The 23,506-nt window shown below is 35.5% G+C and overlaps 1 protein-coding gene and 1 long non-coding RNA gene across 5 annotated transcripts in view; one reads left to right on the forward strand and one right to left on the reverse strand.

Annotated features, from left to right (window-relative positions):
* The window catches only part of adcy6a (adenylate cyclase 6a), a 58,758-nt gene that overhangs the window by 27,763 nt on the left and 7,489 nt on the right, over positions 1 to 23,506 (forward strand). For all 3 annotated transcript variants that reach the window (XM_058763713.1, XM_058763714.1, XM_058763715.1), the window contains 10 exons: positions 4,643 to 4,792; positions 8,244 to 8,365; positions 15,606 to 15,717; positions 19,709 to 19,836; positions 20,382 to 20,540; positions 20,617 to 20,758; positions 21,445 to 21,573; positions 21,754 to 21,782; positions 21,891 to 22,038; positions 22,372 to 22,469. In XM_058763713.1, coding sequence (XP_058619696.1) covers positions 4,643 to 4,792; positions 8,244 to 8,365; positions 15,606 to 15,717; positions 19,709 to 19,836; positions 20,382 to 20,540; positions 20,617 to 20,758; positions 21,445 to 21,573; positions 21,754 to 21,782; positions 21,891 to 22,038; positions 22,372 to 22,469 — 1,217 coding nt within the window. The remainder of the gene's footprint in view (positions 1 to 4,642; positions 4,793 to 8,243; positions 8,366 to 15,605; positions 15,718 to 19,708; positions 19,837 to 20,381; positions 20,541 to 20,616; positions 20,759 to 21,444; positions 21,574 to 21,753; positions 21,783 to 21,890; positions 22,039 to 22,371; positions 22,470 to 23,506) is intronic.
* On the reverse strand, positions 3,050 to 15,594 carry LOC131532218 (uncharacterized). 2 transcript variants are annotated; one of them, XR_009268860.1, is made up of 4 exons: positions 13,160 to 15,594; positions 12,985 to 13,059; positions 12,142 to 12,281; positions 3,050 to 4,768 (listed from the first exon to the last, which is right to left on the reverse strand). It is a non-coding gene; the product is annotated as an uncharacterized LOC131532218 (long non-coding RNA). The 2 variants fall into 2 exon arrangements; XR_009268859.1 differs by having other exon boundaries at positions 12,985 to 15,594.

Below are 23,506 nucleotides of genomic sequence, written 5' to 3' on the forward strand. Positions count from 1 at the left end.
TGAAAAGACAATTTTGTCAACATTACAGCTCAAATAACAAACCTTGCACTGAACAACAGAGCTGCACATTTTCATAATTACATTGTGTCGGTCCATAGACTTCCAGTGTAAGAAGATTATTTTTTTTGTTGGATTTTATTAGCTCTTATATTACATTCTTTGGTAATGGACATTATGCCACAGATGCTGTTCGTAGAGCTTAAGTCGTTTTACACCCGGAACATTCCTTAGATGCTCTCTGTCTCACCACTCTGAGCAATAAACACTGCCATGGACATTCAGAGTGAGCCGTAATCATAATATAACTTTTATGACAGTTTCTACACGTCGCTTGTTGACTTTTACTGGAAAAAATTGGCAGACACAAAAAGGATCTCTAAACATTGGCTTTTAAGGGAAGAGATGTTCTCAGTGTCAGCGAATATGTCACTTTTGAAGCCGGTGTATGAGAACTAGGGGTGTCCTCGACTAAGGATTTTCATAGTCGAATCGAAATTTTCGAACGTTGCCGATTGTTGACTGATAGTCGAATCATATGTTTGGGGGTGGGGCCAAATGCAAAAGTCAAGTCAGACATTCGACAGTCATAATTACTGACGTTAACAAACAGGGAAAATGTATAACAGATGCCTCGCAGATACAAAAATTATGTTTTATGTTTTGATTAAAAGATAGTTAACATTAAACGTCAGCGAAACCCAAATAATTCACAACATTGTTTTACAATAGTGCTCTCATTATAATGTTATGTATATGACAGTCCCAGTCATAGTTATTAATATTCTGCATTAATCATCGTAACACTACAATGAAGCGCTTTACAGCAGCGCAACTCAACCAAATGCCTTATAAGATATATATATATATATATATATATATATATATAAACTGGCTGAAATGTTTTGAAATCACTTGTACCCTACCTGATCGAAAAAATCCAGTCTTTTACTCTGCCTGTGTCAGTTTAAGTCTTGTTAAAGTTTTAAATCCCTGCCGCCAAGATGCTTCTCTGTCGGTCATAATTATGGAAAGTGAAATTTAAATCTATAGGGGTGGTTGGGTTTATTCACGCATGTTAAAACATTTATTTAAAGCTTCTTTCTTTTCAGATACTTATTTACAGCATAATCTTAATAGGCTGTATATTAGCTTGGGAGAAAACCGGTAGTTCTATGTGAAATCAGACATTGGAGCACCCCCATATATCCAAAATGGCATGATCATAACACCCCACGAATATTCGACTGTGAGATTGGGAGTCGAATCAGGCTCCTCCTATCGAAGCATCGAATTGTCCACTATTCGGGGTCACCGCTAATGAGAACACGCTGCAAGGGAGTCAGGAAAATATATTTATTTGATGATTTGTGAGTGAAAATCAAAGACAAAGAGACGGAGGAGAAGATTGACAGAGAGTAAAGGAGTGAACGGTGTCTCTCTCTCTGTGTCCCAGCGCTTGGTTATTGCTAATAAATCTTGAGCGTGAGGGAAAGAGGTGTCAAGTTGCGCAAACAGAACGGCCAAGTGTGTGTGTTTGTGTGTGTGTGTGTGTGTGTGTGTGTGTGTGCGTGTGTGTGTGTAAACCTACTGACCTCGCCCTCTGGTGAAGAGCGAGCAATTACGACCTGTCTGTGATATGAACACACAGCTGATAACACACACCGATCATAACCAATATTAAGTCAAAAGAATCAGCACATTTTTTATGCCAAACAAATATATTTAGTTTGATTTGAAAATGTTCTATTAAATGAATGAATCTATTATGGCTTGCTGATTGTGAAGATATTTTTATTATTATTATTCAGATAATAATTATTCTCTAAGATAGGTAATGCAGTAATGCATTTTTATTACAGTGGCTTTACAAATCATTATATTAGGGATGAATTCTTTAATAATTTATTAAACAGATTATTTACGTGTTATGGCTGATAAATACATAAATAGCCTATGTTAAAATTCTGTACTATTGTACAGAATAAATAAACATTCTGTTCTAATGTATAAAAAAAAAAATCAACATAAAACACTAAAAACTTAATCATTTTAAATGCTTCAAGTGAATTTAAGTATAACAGCTTTTTAATGTACAGTATGAAAAATGGATATTCGTTTGAGATTTGCTAAAGATTACAAAACAGTGTTATTAAATTATTAATTTTTATAAATTATTATAACTAAAAATGAACAAAACAATGAAATATCCAATATTGACCAGTGTTATTTTAGTATTATATTAGAATTATAATCTATCTATCTATCTATCTATCTATCTATCTATCTATCTATCTATCTATCTATCTCTTTTAGGATCCCTTATCACATTAAAAGTTGTTGAAATGCTTTAAAATGTTTCTCAATCCCCTGTTTTGCCTTTTGATTTACTCTGTTTTACGTTTAAGTGTTATTTGTTTAAACATGTTAAACTGACTGCTCTATAGCTGTAACACTATTGTTGATGTCAACAGTCAAAACACTAAGAGCATCCATTTGCACGTGCACACTGACACACACACACACACACACACACACACACACACACACACACACACACACACACACACACACACACACACACACACAGAGAGACACAGAGACACACACACAAACCAGGCCTGGTTTTGCTTGAACAGAAACTAATGTAAACAGAGCTCATAGCCATCTGCCTAATGTCAGTGTGGCCAGCAGGCTCGGCCTCACACACACACACACACACACACACACACACACTGCTCTACAGCATTGCCTCTCGCCTGTCCCTTTGCTTTCTCATTTCGTATTCTGTGTGCAGGAGCAAAAACGTTGTTTGTCAAATCTATTGTTTTATGTCATGTAGAGCAGCACACAGTACAACATTGTCTCTGCTATCACTTCAGATAAATCCTCTGTAGTTTTCAGAACAGCACAGACATAAACTATCCAGTCAGCTATGAGAGGCTATTAGATTAATATGGCTGCTAATAAACCTGCCTGTTTGTAAAGTGGCAGTGAGAAATTATTTTATAGTTCATAGCTTACTCTTAATATCAAATGGTCATGGTTGATCTGGGCATTGATTGGTCGATGAGAGTGGAAGAAGGCTTATTGACTGATTACTTTTCCACCATTGTTAGCTCTTAATTTAGCGGCGATTGACCTCAGACTGCGCTCACGCTCCTAAAATACAGAGTTATGGACTGAACAACTCCAAACTGAGTCCCTCTGTAGTTACGTTACATTGCATCTGTTATTGTTGTTTTATTTCAGCTGACGGGCATGTTTGTTATTATTTTGGTGTAAGACTAGGTGATACATTGAATATGTACAATGTATTTAATACCAGTTTGATCATTAAAACGTTTAATTTAATTTATATATTTTTTATCATTTCTTAGGTTTGCCCCTGTTTCAAATGATTACCATGATTATTTTTTATTTTATTATTTTATAAGTTTGGGAATTAAATAAAATCATCAAATTAATCAAAAGTGACAGTAAAAAACATTTATAATGTTACAAGTTTTACATTTCAAGTAAATGCTTGTCTTTTGATCTTTTTATTCCTTATAGACAATAAGAAACCAAATCACCGTATTCAGATCATTTCTGAGTGATCATGTGACACTGAAGACTGCTGTTATTGCTGCTGAAAATTCAGCTTTACATCACAGGAATAAATTACATTTTACAATATATTCAAATAGAAAACAGTTATTTTCATTTGTAATAATCTTTCACATTTCACTGTATTCTTAATCAAATAAATGCAGCCTTGGTAAATATAAGAGACTTATTTCAAGAAATCCACAGACCTGAATATTTCTGAACATGCCTCTGTTATTAGCTTAATCTAAAGTAGATCTTATCTTAAGTAGATTTTGCTGCATTTCACATTTATTTTATATTTTTCTCTATTTATAGATTTTTATACCTTCTTTAATTTAACTTCTTGTGTTAAACATTTAAAATTTTGATGGTTACATTATGTCAAACAAACAAAAAAACATAATTTTTGAAGCCATTTCAGTATACATCAAGACATTTTTCAAATAAAATATTGTTACATAGTTGAAAAAGTAACAAGATATAATTTTTTTAACATATTGCCCAGCCCTTCATGCAATAAAATATCTGAACTGTATGGAATCTGCTTTAGCAATATTAATTTTGGTTATATTTTCTCATAGCTTCGCATAGCCACGAATGGCTTCTCAACAGCCACATAATGTCTAATCTGGTAATTATTTAGCATATATTTTAAGATAAGCTTTTTAGGAAATAGGCCAACAAGTGTTTCATAGTGATTGTGCAGTGTTTCAGCCAAGTGTAATGGTGTGAACCGCGTGACCTGAAGTAACCCCCATCACTCTCCCATACCCCCTCCTCTCGTCTCATTCACCCAAAGGAAGTTACAGTGTTGGCTCTGCTTCAGGCTCCATTTTTAGCTCCATTCCGGCTCCCCTATTGTAAACTCCTCTACAGGAAGTAGCCTCTCCGGGTCAGAGGTTGGCTTTTTTTCCCATACTGCAGTCGAGTAAAGCCCTAGAGTACAACAGATGTCCCAGGATTCCAGAGCGCTGAGCTAAAGCCGTTTTTGTTGAAAGGTCCCACTGATCACTAGAGAGACATTAAATGAGTCTGCTTTTCTTTTTTCTCTCAGCTGAGTGCAAACGTGCTGATCTTCCTGTGCACCAACATCATTGGGATCTGCACCCACTACCCAGCAGAGGTCTCTCAGAGACAAGCCTTTCAGGAGACGCGAGGCTACATCCAGGCCCGACTGCACCTGCAAAGAGAAAACCAGCAGCAGGTCAGTTCAGCGTCGAGGCCATGACCTTCACTGGCACAGTTTACTACCTTCACTACTGTTCAAAATTGTTTTTTTTTTTGTTTTGTTTTTTATTAGTATTTTTATTCAGCAAAGGTGCATTAAATTGATCAAAAGTAAAGACATTTATATTACAAAAGATTTCTCTGTTTTGAACAAAAAAAAAATTAGTTTTCCAAACATTCCAACAAATTCATTCATTGTAGGGTTCTCACAATATACTGTATTGGTGATCATTGTGAATTTTATATGGATATCATGTTAATAATGCACATATCATGATAATACTGTAAATAATCCTTCTGGTTGACACTGCAACAAAGTAGGTGGCAGTATTGCTGAAAATAACAGAACAGAAAAAACAGCGCAGTATGTAGCTACTAATGCTGCACAAAATCATGGTGAAGAGGATAAGAGATGACAGATGTAAAAAGTACCCCCCCAAAAAAAAAAGATTATATATATATATATATATATATATATATATATATATTAGTGATATCAATCGATTTAAAAAAATGAACTAATTAATCGCACATTTTTTCTGAAATTAATCACGATCAATCGCGATTAATCCCTCCTAACATTAAAGTTTTTAAATATACTTTTATACTGCAATAATTTCACATTCAATCTTCAAATTGATGTAGAAATAATAAAGACAGTGGGCCCTATCATACAGCCAGCGCAATGCGGCGCAAGTGTTTTTGCTAGTTTCAGCCCGACGCAGTTCTCATTGTCCCGTCCTGCGCCGCATTGTTTAAATAGCAAATGCATTTGCACCCATTTGTGTGCCCATGGGCGTGCTGGTCTAAAAAAAAGATGTGTTCAGGCACATTGTTGGAGCGTTGCTAGTTTGAGGAACTGAAAATGACTGCACCATAGACCAACTCAAACCTGGTCTAAAGTCAACGGCGCAATATTTTGAAAATGCGCCTCTTGGCAGGTCCACAATGCGCCACTTTGCTTATTACACACAGGAATGCGTAGCAGCACACAAACATGCCAAATATTAAAAATTAAGGATTACAGTGTAAAAGAATATTATTGTGTAGGCTACATCAATATAAAAATGTCATACATGTCATAATGGATAGTCACTGCATGTATCAGAATGATCAGCCTACCTATTTGCTCGCGCATGAGCAGATCCGTTTGCTCTCTGGAGACGCGTTCAGTCTGTGCCCATTAAATTCTGCCGTTTAAATAGTGAATCCGCCATGGCGCGAAGGGAATGAGACTCTGACTGGTTTATTGCACGTTATTCCCAAAAACACACCCATTACTCATTAAGAGAATAGGGACAACCCTTTTAGACCATGCGCCGGGAGCGTCGACCGTTTTTCCCGTCGTTATATTAGCAAAAGTGGATTCGGAAACGTGCGCTTTAGACCATGCACTTAGATCGTTAAAATAGGGCCCAGCATATTTTTAATGCCATATTTTTTATGACGGATACCAATACTACTGATGTCTCAAGGAAATTGTTATTTTTTCCTAAAATTTAACTATAGCCATTCAACATTACAGTATAATTGAGAGCTATCAAGTTTAACATTTATTAGACTTTAAAAAACAACTTATAACAATCTTCACATAAACCCATTATAATAAATGTCATATTTACCTGTGTCCTTCAGCAACTAGGAAGTATACAGAAATTGAATAAATTTATCAAACACTAAATTCTAAATTAAACATAGATGAATCCTTAAAGCTACAAAATTGATTGATTTCCTCTCTTTTGTTCTTTGATTTACTGACATAACAGCAGCTAGGTTATTAGGTTATTCGGCTGCTATTACTTTAAGAGCTGCCGCTGCTGAACGTGCCGCGGATCTGACACGCATGCTTGTAGTTTCATTCGAGTTTTAATATGAAATGATACAGGCTACAGCTGTAATTGTGCTGCTGTATTTGTGCGTGCAACTCAACAGCATGAAATATTTTTAACATCGTTAAACTGGAAAAATTAATCGCCTGTGTTAGCATACTAATTTTGACAGCTGATGAACACTTATAATAAAATGAACAATAGTTTGTGTTTTTGTGGATGCCAGTATAGTTATGGTTATAGTTATTATTATTAGTGTGAACAGTCCTTTACGCTTACTGTCTCGTCTGTGTTTTCGTGTTTTGAGTTTGTCTTTTATTTTGAAGGTTAGTCTTATTCATAGTCTTATTCTTTCTGTTTCCTGTCCCTCATGTTCCTGTTTCCTGTCTTAATTGTTTTCAGGTGTTCCTTGTTAACTCATTAGCCCGTGTGTATTTATAGCCCTCATGTTTCCCTTGTCTCTTGTTGAGCTTTGATCAGTGTAACTCTCTGTTTGTGAGCTCTGTTATGGTTTCTGGTCAAGTTTGTTGAAGTGAAGTTCAAGTTATCGTTTGGTTCTGTTTATTTTCTATTTGTTTAACGCTTTTTGAAATAAACTGCTCTTGGGTTTCAACTCTGCTCTTCTTCAGTGGACTCAGCGTTACACTAACAAACTCTCTTTGGCCAAAAAAAGAGAACACAAAGTAAACAATGTTAAAGATGAATTGGTAACACTTTACAATAAGGGGCTATTTATTAACATCGTTAACAAACTAACAATGAAAAATACATCTAAAGGATTTATTAATCTTTATGTTACTTTTATCAGTTACTAATACATCAAAATCAAAAGTTGTATCTGCTAATATTATTTAACGAACCTGAGGTAACATGAACTAACAATGAACAGTTTTTATTTTAACTAACTTTAATAAAGATTAATATATACTGTAACACATTTATTGCTCATTGTTAGTGTATTTTATTTACTAACATTTTTATTTCTATAGATATTGCAATTATGTTGTTATTAATTATTTTGGCCATGATAAACATGTAGTTAACATCTGATATTATGACAGTCATAACTAAATTAAATATCATGAAAATTTTGTGATTCCCAATCAACAAAATTCCATAAAATTCCACCTTTGACACTCAGAGAACTCTGCTGAATTTCATAAAATCTTGTCTCATGAGATTATATGAAATTCTATAAAAAAGAATCTCATCCCATTCTATGAAAATTAAATGGCTACTGTGCATATTTTCAACACTTTGTCAGCTGAATGTTTGACACCAAGGTGTACACCAAACAGATGGTTCTTTCACAAAATATGGCATCTGCTCTGAATCTAATGAAGGTTCAGTTCATTTTGTTAAATGCCATTCTATTCTATGTATATAAATCTAATAGAGATGTAATAAAATAAACAATGTTGTCAGTGGACAAGCCAACAAAATATATGCACTGGGATGCTGATGTTTAACAAAGAACAACTACATAAAGATAGGATGTTTGGTCTTCAGTGAGAAGAATTGCATGGCAATCTTTCTTTCTCTCTCTCTCTCACACACACACACACATTCCCTCTCTTCTGTTCTCTCTACGATTTTCAGGAACGCCTGTTGCTGTCTGTTTTGCCAAGACATGTCGCCATGGAAATGAAGGCTGACATCAACGCTAAAAAAGAAGACATGATGTTTCACAAGATCTACATCCAGAAGCACGACAATGTCAGGTGAGCATTGCTGTTATGCATCAAACTCTGCCACATTAACTATGACTGGATTAAATCAGGAAAAGCAATCTAATCAAGTGATCTAAGAATATTTAGGACATTATTGGTTTTATTGTATTTTTCACACCCTCATGGCCTTAATTACACAAGCACAACCCAGCTGGCATTTCAACGTTGATTCACCGTTGAAACAACGTCAGGTACCATGGTTGAATCAACGGTGAATTACCTTTCGATTTTGCAAAACGGATCAACGTTGATATTGTGACCCTGTTTCACCGGCGTACCTTTCAATGGTCGATCGTCGATAAATGTCCAAGCAAGCATTCACTTTGGAAATTGTTAATATTGCAATTTAGCTTAAACGTCAACACTGAGATGTAAACTATGATTTTCGGTGCATATTTCGTGTTTTCAGTAACTAATAAAACTTGCTGTACATGATTTGCAATCGGACGGCATGAAAAAAAAAAATAAGAAAATGGAAAAAAAAAAAAAAAACATTCTAACAATTAGATGTCCATAAATCTGCAGGGATGAGATGCTTCATTTTCTAAAGAAAAACCTTTGAACAATTATGCCAAATGGAAAAATAATTTTCTTAGAATTTAAATATACAGTATATCTATATTGTACATCCCATACAGAAGTCACATAGATCGAAATATATTTTTAATAAATATATTTTGATATATTTAAATATCTTAAATTCAAATAGAAGAAAATATATTTTATACAATATATGTAAATATATTTTGAAATATATATTAAAAATATATTTAAATATTTGGTTTTGGCCGCTTTTAATATTTTTCACATATATTAACTATATGTAAATATATTTTCATCGGAAATATTTACATATATTTATTTCCTTTATATGTAAATAGCCTATATTTAGATATCAGACTATGTAAATATATTAATTTGCAATATTTGTCCATATATTAATTTCTAATATTTGTTAACATATTACATTTCTGTACATGTAAATATATTAGATTTCTATAAATGCAAATATATTTTAAAGCATTCAATTAAATAAACTTAAACATGTTTCATAGAATATATTCCCATTTACTCAAACTTTATGTAAATAAATTAAATCTCCACACATGTAAATGTTTTCATTATCGAGATTATAATTTGCCCCTTCATAATAAATAGAATACAAAAAACATTTGGACACTGAAAAACTGGAAAACTCTCCAGACAATGTAACTTAAAAACAGCGACAATATAAACTGACTTATTAATATAAAGAGTACATTTATCAACACCAGTTCAGCATGAACCAACAAAATTGTGAATGCTTATGATGTTTCTGGCACATAAATGAAAGATTATCCTTCTGTAAGCATCCAGGGTCAAAATATTATGCACAAATATGCAAGTCTTAGTAGGCATACAACACACTGTATTTAAATATTTAAAATCCATCATTAACTATGTACAATTTCTCAACTAATCACATTCTCCTCTATTCAACCAATCAAATTGGTGTTTGGTAAAGAGTTTTTGGCTCAAGATCTGCATTTAAAGTCAGACCAGAGGTGTTCAGCTTGGATTAGGACTTGGCTTTCTGCAGACCAGTCAAGTTCTTCCACACTGACTCAAATCAATCATTTCTTTTTGAACCTTGCCTTATACACAGAGGCATTGTCATGTTAGAATAGAAAAGGGTCCCGTCCAAACTGTTGCTTTAAAATTAGAAGCACACAATTCCCTAGAATATCAATATATGCTTAAACATTAAGATTTGTACTCATGGAAATTGCTAAAGTAGTCAAACCTGTTCATTAGAAGGGGGTGACCCAATACTTTTGGCAATATAGTGTGTATATATATATATATATATATATATGTATATGAAGAGTTCAGATGCAAAAGCCTCTAAGTGCCATCTAAAATGAGCATTTTTATCAGGCTGCTATGTTTAGGTTCAGTTATTTTACTCTAATGGCAATATATAGGTCCTTTTCTATGCAATTAAAATGAAATAACTGAACATAAATATAGGAGCTTGAGAAAAATTTTAGAAGAACATTTCAGATGGCATTTAGAGGCTTTTGCATCTGAACTCTTCATATACAATGGGTACGGAAAGTATTCAGACCCCCTTAAATTTTTCACTCTTTGTTATATTGCAGCCATTTGCTAAAATCATTTAAGTTCTTTTTTTTTTCCTCAATGTACACACAGCACCCCATATTGACAGAAAAACACAGAATTGTTGACATTTTGCAGATTTATTAAAAAGAAAACTGAAATATCACATGGTCCTAAGTATTCAGACCCTTTGCTGTGACACTCATATATTTAACTCAGGTGCTGTCCATTTCTTCTGATCATCCTTGAGATGGTTCTACACCTTCATTTGAGTCCAGCTGTGTTTGATTATACTGATTGGACTTGATTAGGAAAGCCACATACCTGTCTATATAAGACCTTACAGCTCACAGTGCATGTCAGAGCAAATGAGAATCATGAGGTCAAAGGAACTGCCTGAAGAGCTCAGAGACAGAATTGTGGCATGGCACAGATCTGGCCAAGGTTACAAAAAAATTTCTGCTGCACTTAAGGTTCCTAAGAGCACAGTGGCCTCCATAATCCTTAAATGGAAGACGTTTGGGACGACCAGAACCCTTCCTAGAGCTGGCCGTCCGGCCAAACTGAGCTATCAGGGAGAAGAGCCTTGGTGAGAGAGGTAAAGAAGAACCCAAAGATCACTGTGGCTGAGCTCCAGAGATGCAGTCGGGAGATGGGAGATAGTTGTAGAAAGTCAACCATCACTGCAGCCCTCCACCAGTCGGGGCTTTATGGCAGAGTGGCCTGACGGAAGCATCTCCTCAGTGCAAGACACATGAAAGCCCGCATGGAGTTTGCTAAAAAACACCTGAAGGACTCCAAGATGGTGAGAAATAAGATTCTCTGGTCTGATGAGACCAAGATAGAACTTTTTGGCCTTAATTCTAAGCGGTATGTGTGGAGAAAACCAGGCACTGCTCATCACCTGTCCAATACAGTCCCAACAGTGAAGCATGGTGGTGGCAGCATCATGCTGTGGGGTGTTTTTCAGTTGCAGGGACAGGACGACTGGTTGCAATCGAGGGAAAGATGAATGTGGCCAAGTACAGGGATATCCTGGACGAAAACCTTCTCCAGAGTGCTCAGGACCTCAGACTGGGCGAAGGTTTACCTTCCAACAAGACAATGACCCTAAGCACACAGCTAAAATAACGAAGGAGTGGCTTCACAACAACTCCGTGACTGTTCTTGAATGGCCCAGCCAGAGCCCTGACTTAAACCCAATTGAGCATCTCTGGAGAGACCTAAAAATGGCTGTCCACCAACGTTTACCATCCAACCTGACAGAACTGGAGAGGATCTGCAAGGAGGAATGGCAGAGGATCCCCAAATCCAGGTGTGAAAAACTTGTTGCATCTTTCCCAAAAAGACTCATGGCTGTATTAGATCAAAAGGGTGCTTCTACTAAATACTGAGCAAAGGGTCTGAATACTTAGGACCATGTGATATTTCAGTTTTTCTTTTTTAATAAATCTGCAAAAATGTCCACAATTCTGTGTTTCTCTGTCAATATGGGGTGCTGTGTGTACATTAATGAGAAAAAAAAAAAAGAACTTAAATGATTTTAGCAAATGGCTGCAATATAACAAAGAGTGAGAAATTTAAGGGGGTCTGAATACTTTCTGTACCCACTGTATATATGGTATAGTTTTCATTATATCTAAAAATCAGGTAATATCTCCATGCACCTAACTCTGAAGAGAACACATAATATGCTAGTAGACAGCAGTCCTTGTGAGTGAGAAGTCTGGTGTGGAGGGTGGATCTGGAGCTGAATTCTGTCCAGGTTGTCACAACATCTCTTGATTTTCTGTCTTCACAAACAGCCCTGAAATACAATTCAAACATTAACAATGATTGTTATAAATGTAATGTGAAGCTTTTACATTCACAACGCTCATTTTGATCTGAATAGTTTTCAAGAGTGCAAATAAGATTTTAAGTTTTAACACTAGAACCGCCACGCCAACATAAACAATCTGTCACAGAGCCAACAATAGTATACAATGTCAGGTTTATTAGAAATAAACTACGGCGGGGGTGAAATGCAGAAATGAGAGAGAATAATGTACAGAACATACAAAAAAATCTTAAGAAACGAAGATTTACGTTTGTAGGTTTTAGAGATGCATGATGATATAGGTGAAATATATTGGAGAAAATGCATATGAAGTTATTTAATATGCTTTCTCAGATCGCCTATGTTTCCAATATCTCTCTCAGCAGCATTCGAGGGATTTTTCTGACACTCCTAAAATCACAGTACAATTTTTATCAATATGTCAACAATGAAAGATAAAAATGTGTTTGAAATAACGTTAGCTTCAGCACATTTTAGTTCATGTAACTTTAAGTTGATTAACAGTACAGTGCATACTTTTAGGTTAAATTAATTAGCTTATTTCAATTCATCCATTAACAAATTGCCAGCAAAACATTTACAAAGCTATAAAAATCACTCATCTACACATAATCTGTGATTAAAATCCCAAACTTTCATAAATAAGAGCTCAAATCTATAGCTAGCTTACCTCTTATAGTTAGCCTCTATAGTTAGCTCACGGTTGTGATGCTAACGGACTTTTTCCGATGACACTGAACCATTTCTGTAAAGTAAATATTCAACAGAAGCGTGTCAATTACATATAAGAAAGTGTCAGGAACAGTTGTATGTATTATTTGTGTAATTTTAGGGACTAAACTTACCTGAAAGCAGTAAAAACAACAGTGAGAGACGGAGTTTTTTTTTGCTACTTGTCAGCTGAGTTGCCAACCCGTTTCCATGGAAACTCCCTCCACTCCAGTTTAAAAGCGCCTCGAATGTTCAACGCGCGCGCCCATCAAACACATGAAAGTTACGCAGGGTTTACATAAATAGAACCGGTACATAAAATTAGAAACTTGATGACATATTGTTTAAGTGGATAGTAGACCTAAATTGAATGAGAATATAGGATCTATAATATAATAATAGCGTAAACGTTTTTATACAATAATTATACAATAATTCGGGACCGACCTAACGTTAGCAGTTTTATTGCGCAGCAGCTCTCTCACTCACAGCGACCTCACTCAGAAAGACGGTCAGGATAACGGTCACAGTTGCCAACTCTCGCGAGACAAATAAGCAACTGCAGCTTCAAAAACAAGCCCAAAACAAGCCCAATATTTTTTTTTGATGATTTATCATCATCAATATTATTTATCAATGATTTATTACCAATAAATGAGCCTGCAACATATTACACTGAAACCAGTATTTTATCTGAAAAGCAAAAACAGAAGCTATTTTACAAAAATTAGCAAACTGCAACAAAAGTGGGAACAAAACTCGTCTCCAATCACCTGTGAGCAGAATAGGATTGGAGAGATGGAAAAGGAGAAAAGCACAAGAGCTTCAAAGGGGAGCCGTAATGTGGTCTAAATTTAAATGTTAAAAAAAGAAATACATTTTAAGACATCTTGCCATACCAGGCTATTCGAACCAAATGTATTTACTCAGTATTAGGATATGACTACTTGTTTTTTATTACAGCCCGTGATATTTAATACATTACAAAAACATTATAAAAATTAAGCTAAAAGAAAGTCATCCCACTCTTCTACGTCTACTTCTGTCATCGCTTGGATTACAGCGTCACGCGCTTCTTTTTGAATGTGATTTTTCTCCAATGAGGGGCGGAACATTTGGCAAATTATGCTACAGCACTTATATTGCACTGGTTGGCTATTAACTGCGAGCAGACAGAGTGTCAATCAATGCACTGGAGAATACGGCGAACATAAATAAATAAAGAAGTTGCTTGTCAGATTTCCCAAACAAGCAACCATGTTTTTTTAAATAAGCCCAAAAAACCTCAACCCGCGACCAGGGATTTTTTCCCGCAACTTTACAAAAAAAGAAGCCCAAAGTTGTGTATAATACGTGGACTTGGCAACTGTGATAACGGTCATATTTTCAAACTTAAAATGGCGTGCACAGTTTCATTGGCCAGTTTCATGAATGACAGCCAGATTAACCAATCATGATCAAAGCAAATAAGGTTAAATAACCAATAGGAATTGTTTCAGCGTGGTAAATCAGCCCAATGTGTTTTGTTGTTGATAATAGTTATACCAGAAGGTTTCATGATAAAAATGTAAAATGATAATAAAATAATAATAGCGATCTTAATAATAATTTAAAAAGGCAGAAATTATTTATTCTGTACATACATTAAGTGATTCAACATACAGATCTTGTAAAAAAAAAAAAAATCAAAGTTGATTTATAAGTGTTTTTATTACCCTTTTTCAACCATTTAGCATTAAACATTATTTTAACGTAGTTTCAACATTGAAACAACAACTGTCATTATTTCAACCATATTTCAACGTTGAAGGTTGGTCATGTACCAGTTGGTTTTCAACCGTTACGCATTAAACATTGTTTCAACGTTGTTTCAGCGTTGGGAAAAGACAAGTTTCAGTATATTTTCATGTGAGATTATGAATTATTCTTAATTGACTGACCATTATTTTATTTAGAAAGTAAATAGTCAGTTTTGAGATCTGTAAACTTCATATGGAATAATAATTTGTCTAAATTTTTCGACCTTTTGACTATTAGCGTTAGCCTTTAGCTAAAGTTGTTCACCTGCTTTTTATTATCTCCTGTGGTCGTGTGGCCCTTTCTTTGTTTATTTGTCACTCTTTACATTGATCTCTCCTGCCTCTTTCACTCGTTTAGCTCTGGGAGCTCGTAATAGGAGCAGTGGGGCTTTTCTTTTGAAATGTGGTCAGCTAATTATGGCGAGAGAGGGAATAGTTAATTATCAGTCACTAGACTAGCGCTAACCCCAGAAGATACTGAAATGAAGCCACAATTCAATTAAAGCGCTCCACAGCGCCTGCTCCGACACAACCTCAGAGTGAATTTCCCCTCAGCTCAAGAGATTCACACATTCATACTGTATACTTTTCTACCTAGTTATTATGGTATTGACCTCTGTGATTCCAAACATTAAAATGAAAGCTTTTTTTAATCTGTCTTAATTCATTGCGTTTTATTGGCATGACATTTTAGTTAACAGACTGATGGAATATTGTAAAAGACAAAGCAACAATATATACAGTTTAAATCTCTTTCTCTCTCTGTGTGTGTCTTTGTCAGTATTTTGTTTGCAGATATCGAGGGTTTCACTAGTCTGGCGTCGCAGTGCACTGCTCAGGAGCTGGTCATGACTCTAAACGAGCTGTTTGCCCGCTTTGACAAGCTGGCTTCGGTGAGCACATCCATTAACACATGCTTGATCATTGCTGCAGCATTGTCTGTTTACTATGGTGACAACATGAAGTCTGTGTTAAATAAATAGTTGAGATTGCAAGATATTAGTTCAACATTACGAATACAGTTTTCATTCAAATACGACGATTAAATATATATAAAATATGAAATACAGTAGTTTTGTGAACATTACTTTACTAAATACATCAGGATTCTTTCTATTCATCAGAGAATCCTAAAAAAATGTATTATGGTTTCCACAAAAATATTAGGCAGCACAACCGTTTTCATCATTGATAATAATGAGAAATGTTTCTTGAGCAGCAAATCAGCATATTAGAGTGATTTCTAAAGGATCATGTGACACTGAACACTGGAGTAATGATGCTGAAAATTTAGATTTACTGTACATCACAGGAATAAACGACAAAATATATTAAGATTTTGTAATAATTCACAATATTACTGTATTTTAATCAAATAAATGCAACGTTGGATTTCTTTCAAAAACATAAAAATTTTGATTTTGTACTTTCCCGTCAACTAAAATGTCATTATAATTAAGTAATCTTATATGACAGTCAGAGTAAAATTGACTAGAATGAATATGAGGTGACAAAACATTGAGAGCACCTCGAGATTTGGTTTGGTGCTCACATTGCACATAGTATGACCCATTAAAGGGTCATGAACTGCCTTTTTATTTTGTACTGTTTTTTGATGTCATCAAGATTTTTACAAAAAAAAAAACAATTTATAAGCAATAATCTATTTCCTGTCCTGTTTTTGACTCCCCTCATCAGATCGCTCTGTTTGAATAGGTGTGGCGGATTGTAGACTCGGAAGTAAACACCCACTGCTATGATTGGCTAATAGTTGTGTATGTTTGACAGCATACATTCCTCATAGATGGACGCTGCTGTGATTTAGATTAAAAATGCATAAATTATCAGTACATATCAAACGATCTGCAAGAAGAGACAAAGCAATAGTGATCACGTAATAAAAACAGTTACTCACACTTGTTGTGACACTACTGTCAGATCCAATATAGTCGGCACAGCATCGTCTTTTAGTTTCAATCTTTCTGAATATCCCGCGTTGATTTGTGCCTTGTTTTGTAAATGAATCCGCGGAAAAATGAAGTGAACAAAGGACAAAGTTCTTACTGACACAGTCTGGATCTTCATTAAAAATAAAGTTTATTCACTCTCTTCTAACGGTGGGATCAGAAGGAAGGCAATGCAAAGACTGTTTTTCCACAACTTGGCACTGTACAGCATCTTCTTGTCTTCAGAGCCATTTTTAACATTTGGTTTCTGCGTAGACCAGCACGTTCGTCTCTCTCGTAAACACTACATGTGCGAATCAGTGGGAGGTGCTACACAGGCAGCCATGTAGAAGCAGGCGTTGATGATCTTCTGTGGAGGCGGTGCTTATCAACACTATTACATCATAGAGACATACATTCCACAACCTGTGGTTTTGGCAGACTGCCTTCAATAAAAGCTGTTTTTAGACCAACGAGAAAGTTTTGAGTTATGAAACTTACAGGATGTTTTTATAGTACAATGACCTCTTGCATATCAAAAGATCAAGGGAGTTTGGTTTCTCAGTTCATGACCCCTTTAAATATAACTATAAAAATAAGTTAATATTTTTATTGCAATTTACTTAAAGTCTGATAATACTATTATATATACACACTAATATTAACATTTTCTTTCCTTTTACTTCGTTTTATATGAATTTATCATTTTCAAACCTATAATGAACAAACATTTTTTTGGTTGGTTGCCGGCAAGTAACTCTAATAGACTTGCTGCTGGGGTTAGCACTGCTGAGTGAAAAGCGTCAGTGAACAAAATGCCAGTTTTGCTTTTTGCTCTGAAACTGGCAGCACATAGGCAAGGCAAGTTTATTTATGTAGCACATTTCATACACAGTGGTAATTCAAAGTGCTTCACATAAAAGGAAGTGAAAGTCATTTAAAAAAAAAAAAAACAAGATATAAAAATGGATTTAAAACAGTTAAAGGAACACTCCACTTTTTTTGGAAATAGGCTCATTCTTCAACTCCCCCAGAGTTAATAAGTTGAGTTTTACCGTTTTTGAATCCATTCAGCCGATCTCTGGGTCTGGCGATAGCACTTTTAGCACAGCTTAGCATAGATCATTGAATCCTATTAGACCAGTAGCATCGTGTTCAAAAATGACCAAAGGGTTTCGATATTTGTTCTATTTAAAACTTGACTCTTCTGTAGTTATATCGATTATTACACCGGAATGAGAGTATAGTTCTTAATCATATCAGCCTAGAAAAAAAAAAAAAAAAGCAACTTTTCATTTTCCGCCGGTTTTAGTACACGATATAACTACAGAAGAGTCAAGTTTTAAATAGGACAAATATCGAAACTCTTTGGTCATTTTTGAACGCGATGCTAGTGGTCTAATCGGATTCAATGATCTATGCTAAAAGTGCTATCGCCAGACCCGGAGATCGGCTGAATGGATTCAAAAACGGTAAAACTCAACTTATTAACTCTGGGGGAGTTGGAGAATGAGCCTATTTCCAAAAAAAGTGGAGTGTTCTTTTAAGAATAGAAAAATGATTATACATAGTGCAATCAGTTCAGAAGCCTAATATTTATCTCACACAGTATTACAGTTAGTGAATGTAGTTTAACTCTTTATTGATGCTACTCAATCAGAGAGATAAAAAAAAAAAAAAATTAAAAGCCAATGTAATAGTTTCAGTCTGTTAACAGAGGTCGAAAATAAATTAGTCAAAAACGTCCTTACTCTGTCACACTTCTTAGGAGCACTGAACGAGGAGACGTAAGAATTTGTAAAAACGAGATATCTTTAATATTCAACAGGGAACGTAGAAAACACATAATGACATTTAAGAACTGACAAACACTAACTGAATGGACAAGACCTTAAATACACAGACAATTAAGGGTCTAATGACTAGACACACCTGAACCAAATGACATAATAAACGGGAGACAGAAACTGGGTCACGGAGCACATTGGGAGCAAAAACACACACAAGACAGTCCACAATCCTGACATACTATCTGAGTCAAACACAAAATAAAATTATGAATGCTAGCACCAACACTTAGTGAATCTAAAACGGTGATTGTGCATTAACAGCTGTCAGCCATGTCGGTATGCAAATGAGTGGTCTGAACTTCACACAGCGCATTTTTTTATTTTGGTTGCGCATATTCACCTGTGCACTGCTTATGTGCACCCCTGGATATGACCCCTTCAAGCATTATTAGTAAAAATGTAAAGTTTCATTTAAAAGCTAGCAAATCCATGGCAATACATTGCAAACTATCAACATTTATTAAAATAACAATGTAATATATACATGGTGCTGTTGCAGTCAGTGGTGGGCTTTTGTTTGGGGTTCACCAGTGGGGTTCTCGTAATCCCTGAGGGTTGGGAGTCTCAGCTCCAGGCTGTGAGAATGAGGCTTCCCAGAGGGCATCCTCAGCATGAGCTGTTTTTTGATAGCCCACTGTGGTGCAGCCAAGGATAAAAACGGTCCTGTGTCCTCTAGAAGATGGGAGCACTGAAGGGTTCTGGATGAAATGTTGAATGACAACAGCATTTCTAATGTAGCATTCCTTCAACCATTGAATCATTCGCTGGTGATTAAAAACACTTATTCATTCAGGAACAAAACAACACTACTCTGCTCTGCTTTGACTTCTTTTAAGACCTGTTATTCGCTGTAATGTACGTCCTTTGTCAGATCCATTGTCACATATTTCGGTCTGATGCATTTTTATCAGTATTGACACTCGTTTACACACGGTGTCAGATGTACACACAAATATCACACACTCTGTCTGTATCACACTCTAAGCAGAATGACTACTCTCTTTTTACACCTCAGCGTGAAGCTGCCATCTCCTCAGCTTGAACTTTCTAATTAACTTCTGTTCCCTTTTGTGTGTGTGTGTATGCAGGAGAACCACTGCTTACGGATCAAGATCCTGGGGGATTGTTACTACTGCGTGTCAGGGTTACCTGAGCCCAGAGCGGACCACGCTCACTGCTGCGTGGAAATGGGGGTGGACATGATTGAAGCCATTTCGTAAGTCTCACTTAGGCGTCAGTTCATCTGAACATCAACCTTTGTGACATTTATTTCATGTGAACAGTTGTGAGGTTAAATGATCTAATTTTTTGATAGTAAATAATAATTATTTAATAATTCCATGAATTATATGTAAATTCATAGACTTATATATTGTTGCCAGTGTTGTTATTGTTATTTTTTTCAGTTTTTGTTAAGTAAAATAAAGCAAAAGTAAAAAATTAATATTAAATGAAAAACTTAAATTTAAGGGAAATTCTTCTTTAGCAATTAATTGGAATAATGTAAAAACTAAAATAACTAAAAATCAGAAATACATTTCTAAAAGTGAAATAAAATAAAATGTCATTTAAAATAAAACAAAAATGACAAAAGCACACAAAATTGCTAAAACAAACTAAATGTAAAATAAAATAAATCTGCTATTAAAAGCTAATACAGACTATTAATATGTAAAAATAATACTAAAAATAATTTTACTAGTATGTAAAAAGAACACTGACTGCAGCATGTGATTTATTAATAACATGTTTGTGTCGCAGATTGGTGCGAGAGGTCACAGGGGTCAATGTAAACATGCGGGTCGGGATCCACAGTGGTCGTGTGCACTGCGGAGTTCTTGGATTGAGAAAGTGGCAATTCGACGTGTGGTCCAACGACGTCACGCTGGCCAACCACATGGAGGCTGGAGGCAAAGCCGGGTGAGAGTCAGACGTGTACACATAGCTATACATAACACTGGAGAGACTGTTTACTGAAACTCATTTTTTTCCTCAGGAGGATCCATATCACTAAAGCTACTCTGCAGTACCTGAATGGAGACTATGAGGTGGAACCAGGTTTTGGAGGGGAGAGAAACGCCTACCTGAAAGAGAACAGCATTGAGACCTTCCTAGTCTTGGGCTGCAGTCAAAAGCGGGTTAGATATGTCATTTTGTGCTGAGTTCATGCTACAACATTTTAACTGTGCTCTCTCTCTCTCTCTCTCTCTCTCTCTATATATATATATACAGTATATAGACAGTATATATATATATATATATATATATATATATATAATTTTTTTTTTAATGTGTCATATTTAAAACAAGACTGGTCAAGAAAACAAGACTGTGTAGAACATTTCATTAAATATAATGAGATTATGTCAAGTCAAAATGACTGTGCTGCTCTAAAAAAATGCAGAAATGCATTTGTAACATTTAAAACAATGGATTTTAGTCTTTGTTTTTTAAATAACTTTTAGACAAATAACAATTTAGACATTTAATAATTATCTGGCATAACATGAAAACCATTTTAAAATGTTATTATCTAGTGTTTAGCCTTATTTAGTCTTTTTAAAATCTATTTAGACTAAAAATTTAATTTTAATATTGGCTGTTATTTGTTAGATGTCATTTATCGCTTATCTATTCTAGCATAATTTGAAAATCATTTTACTGTTTTTATTTACTCTTTAGCCTTTTTTAGTCTTTATTCTTTTATCTGTTATATGGCTTAACATAACATGAAAATCATATCAGTGCATCCCTAATTTTAATGCTTCTCTTTTATTCAAGATCCTTGAGCACAAAACTTTTCCTTTGCCCTTGACTGTTTCAGAAAGAGGAGAAGGCCATGATGGCTAAGATGCAGCGCACGCGGACGAACTCTAACGAGGGTCTGGTGCCGCGATGGGTGCCTGACAGATCCTTCTCCAGGACTAAAGACTCCAAAGTCTTCAGACAGATGGTGAGACCCCACATGACCTGTCGGTCAGTCTGTCTCCCGCTCCCTATGACACTCGCCTGACCTCTCTCTCCAGTTCCTTCACCCGATTTCTGCCTTTACATTGTTCTTTCAGTCCTCCTACATTACTCTCAGATCTTTCTAATCTTCTTTGGCTCACATTTGTTTCTTCTCTTCACTCAGGGCATTGATGAAACTTCCAGCAAAGACAAGTGAGTGATTTTTCTTAGCTTTTAGAGAATAAATGCAGTGGGGAAAAAAGGAATGCAAAAGGTACAAATAAAAATGTGCTTTTCTAACTGTTCTTCTCACAAACGCAGCCGTGGTGCTCAGGAGGCGCTGAACCCTGAGGACGAGGTGGATGAGTTTTTGGGCCGTGCCATTGACGCTCGCAGTATCGACCAGCTCCGCAAAGACCACGTGAAGAAGTTTCTCCTCACCTTCCAAACCTCCAGCCTGGAGAAGAAGGTCAGACTCGAAGACACTGGCTGAGTTCCAGCTTCCCGTCCCTTTCCAGTTTAATTTAGTAGTGCCGATCGTCTAGCAGACTAACAGGATGGATGAGATCATGAGAGATCAAATGTCCTACAATTTCCTGTTTGGTATTTAAGAAGAAGAGAAGTAGACTGAATTCTTCCGAGTTGTTCAGAGCAATTTTTGACATGTCATTAGGTTAACAGGATCTTCTGGGTGGTTGTTGGTCGTTAGCGATCAGCAATAACTCACGCAGCATTCATGTTTGGCACAGATTGGTAGATCAACATATTTTAATTATATTTTATATTTTGGTCTTATTTCTAGTATTCTAAGAAAGTAGATGATCGTTTCGGCGGTTATGTGGCCTGTACACTGCTGGTCTTCTGTTTCATCTCTTTTATCCAGATCGTCATATTCCCTCAGTGAGTGATAAACACACACACACACACACACACACACGTTTGTTTTTGTGAATTGTGGGGACATTGCATAGGCGTAAATGTTTTTATACTGTACAAACCGTATTTTCTATCACCCTACACCAACACCTAAACCTACCCCTTAAAGGGAACTTTGTGCATTTTTACTTTCTCAAAAAAAAAACTAATTCTGTATGATTTATAAGCTTTTTTAAATATGGGGACATGGGGAAATGTCCTCATAAATCACCTTCTCCTTGTAATACCTATGTCACACCATGTCATTATTATACAAATTTGTGTCCTCATATGTCACAAAAACAAACACACACACACTTGTACTTAAAGGGATAGTTCACTCCAAAATGAAAATTCTGTCATCATTTACTCGCCCTCAAGTTGTGCCAAATCTGTTCTGAGTTGACAGAAGCTATTGATTTCCATTGTGTATATTTTTCCATACTGTTGAAGTCAATGGCTATCAACTGTTTGGTCACCAAAATTCTTCAAAATATTGTCTTTTGTGTTTAACAGAAGAAAGAAACTCATACATGTTTGGAATAACTTGAGTGTGAGTAAATGGTGACAGAATTTTCATTTTTGGGTGAACTGTCCCTTTAAATGGGGACATTCCTTAGCCTTGTTTTGTTTTTGTTTACAGCTAGTTATAAATACTAACCTAACCCTAACCTACACTCTAAAGATGGCGGTCATGTTTACTGTTGCTCTGCGAAATTTTGTGAGCGAAATCCAGTCCAATAGAAATCGTTCCAATAGTTTTGTGTGATGGCAAAAAAGATTTTGTTTGTGTTCACTTATTTGCCTGGCTGACCAACAGAAAGCTGCTTGGTTGTGAAGTGACTTTACTGTGAGCTTTGCTTCATGCATATGCTATAGACAATGGACACTAGACCTGTTTGTACCATGCTAATGCTAATTGCTAATGCGACTGAAGCTTAATCCTAACAGAAATCTATCTGCATTATTACAATTGAAAACATTTTTTTTTTTAATTTTATTTTTTTTTTTTATTTTGCATC

This window comes from Onychostoma macrolepis, chromosome 23, assembly GCF_012432095.1.
Source record: "Onychostoma macrolepis isolate SWU-2019 chromosome 23, ASM1243209v1, whole genome shotgun sequence".
NCBI lineage: Eukaryota > Metazoa > Chordata > Actinopteri > Cypriniformes > Cyprinidae > Onychostoma > Onychostoma macrolepis.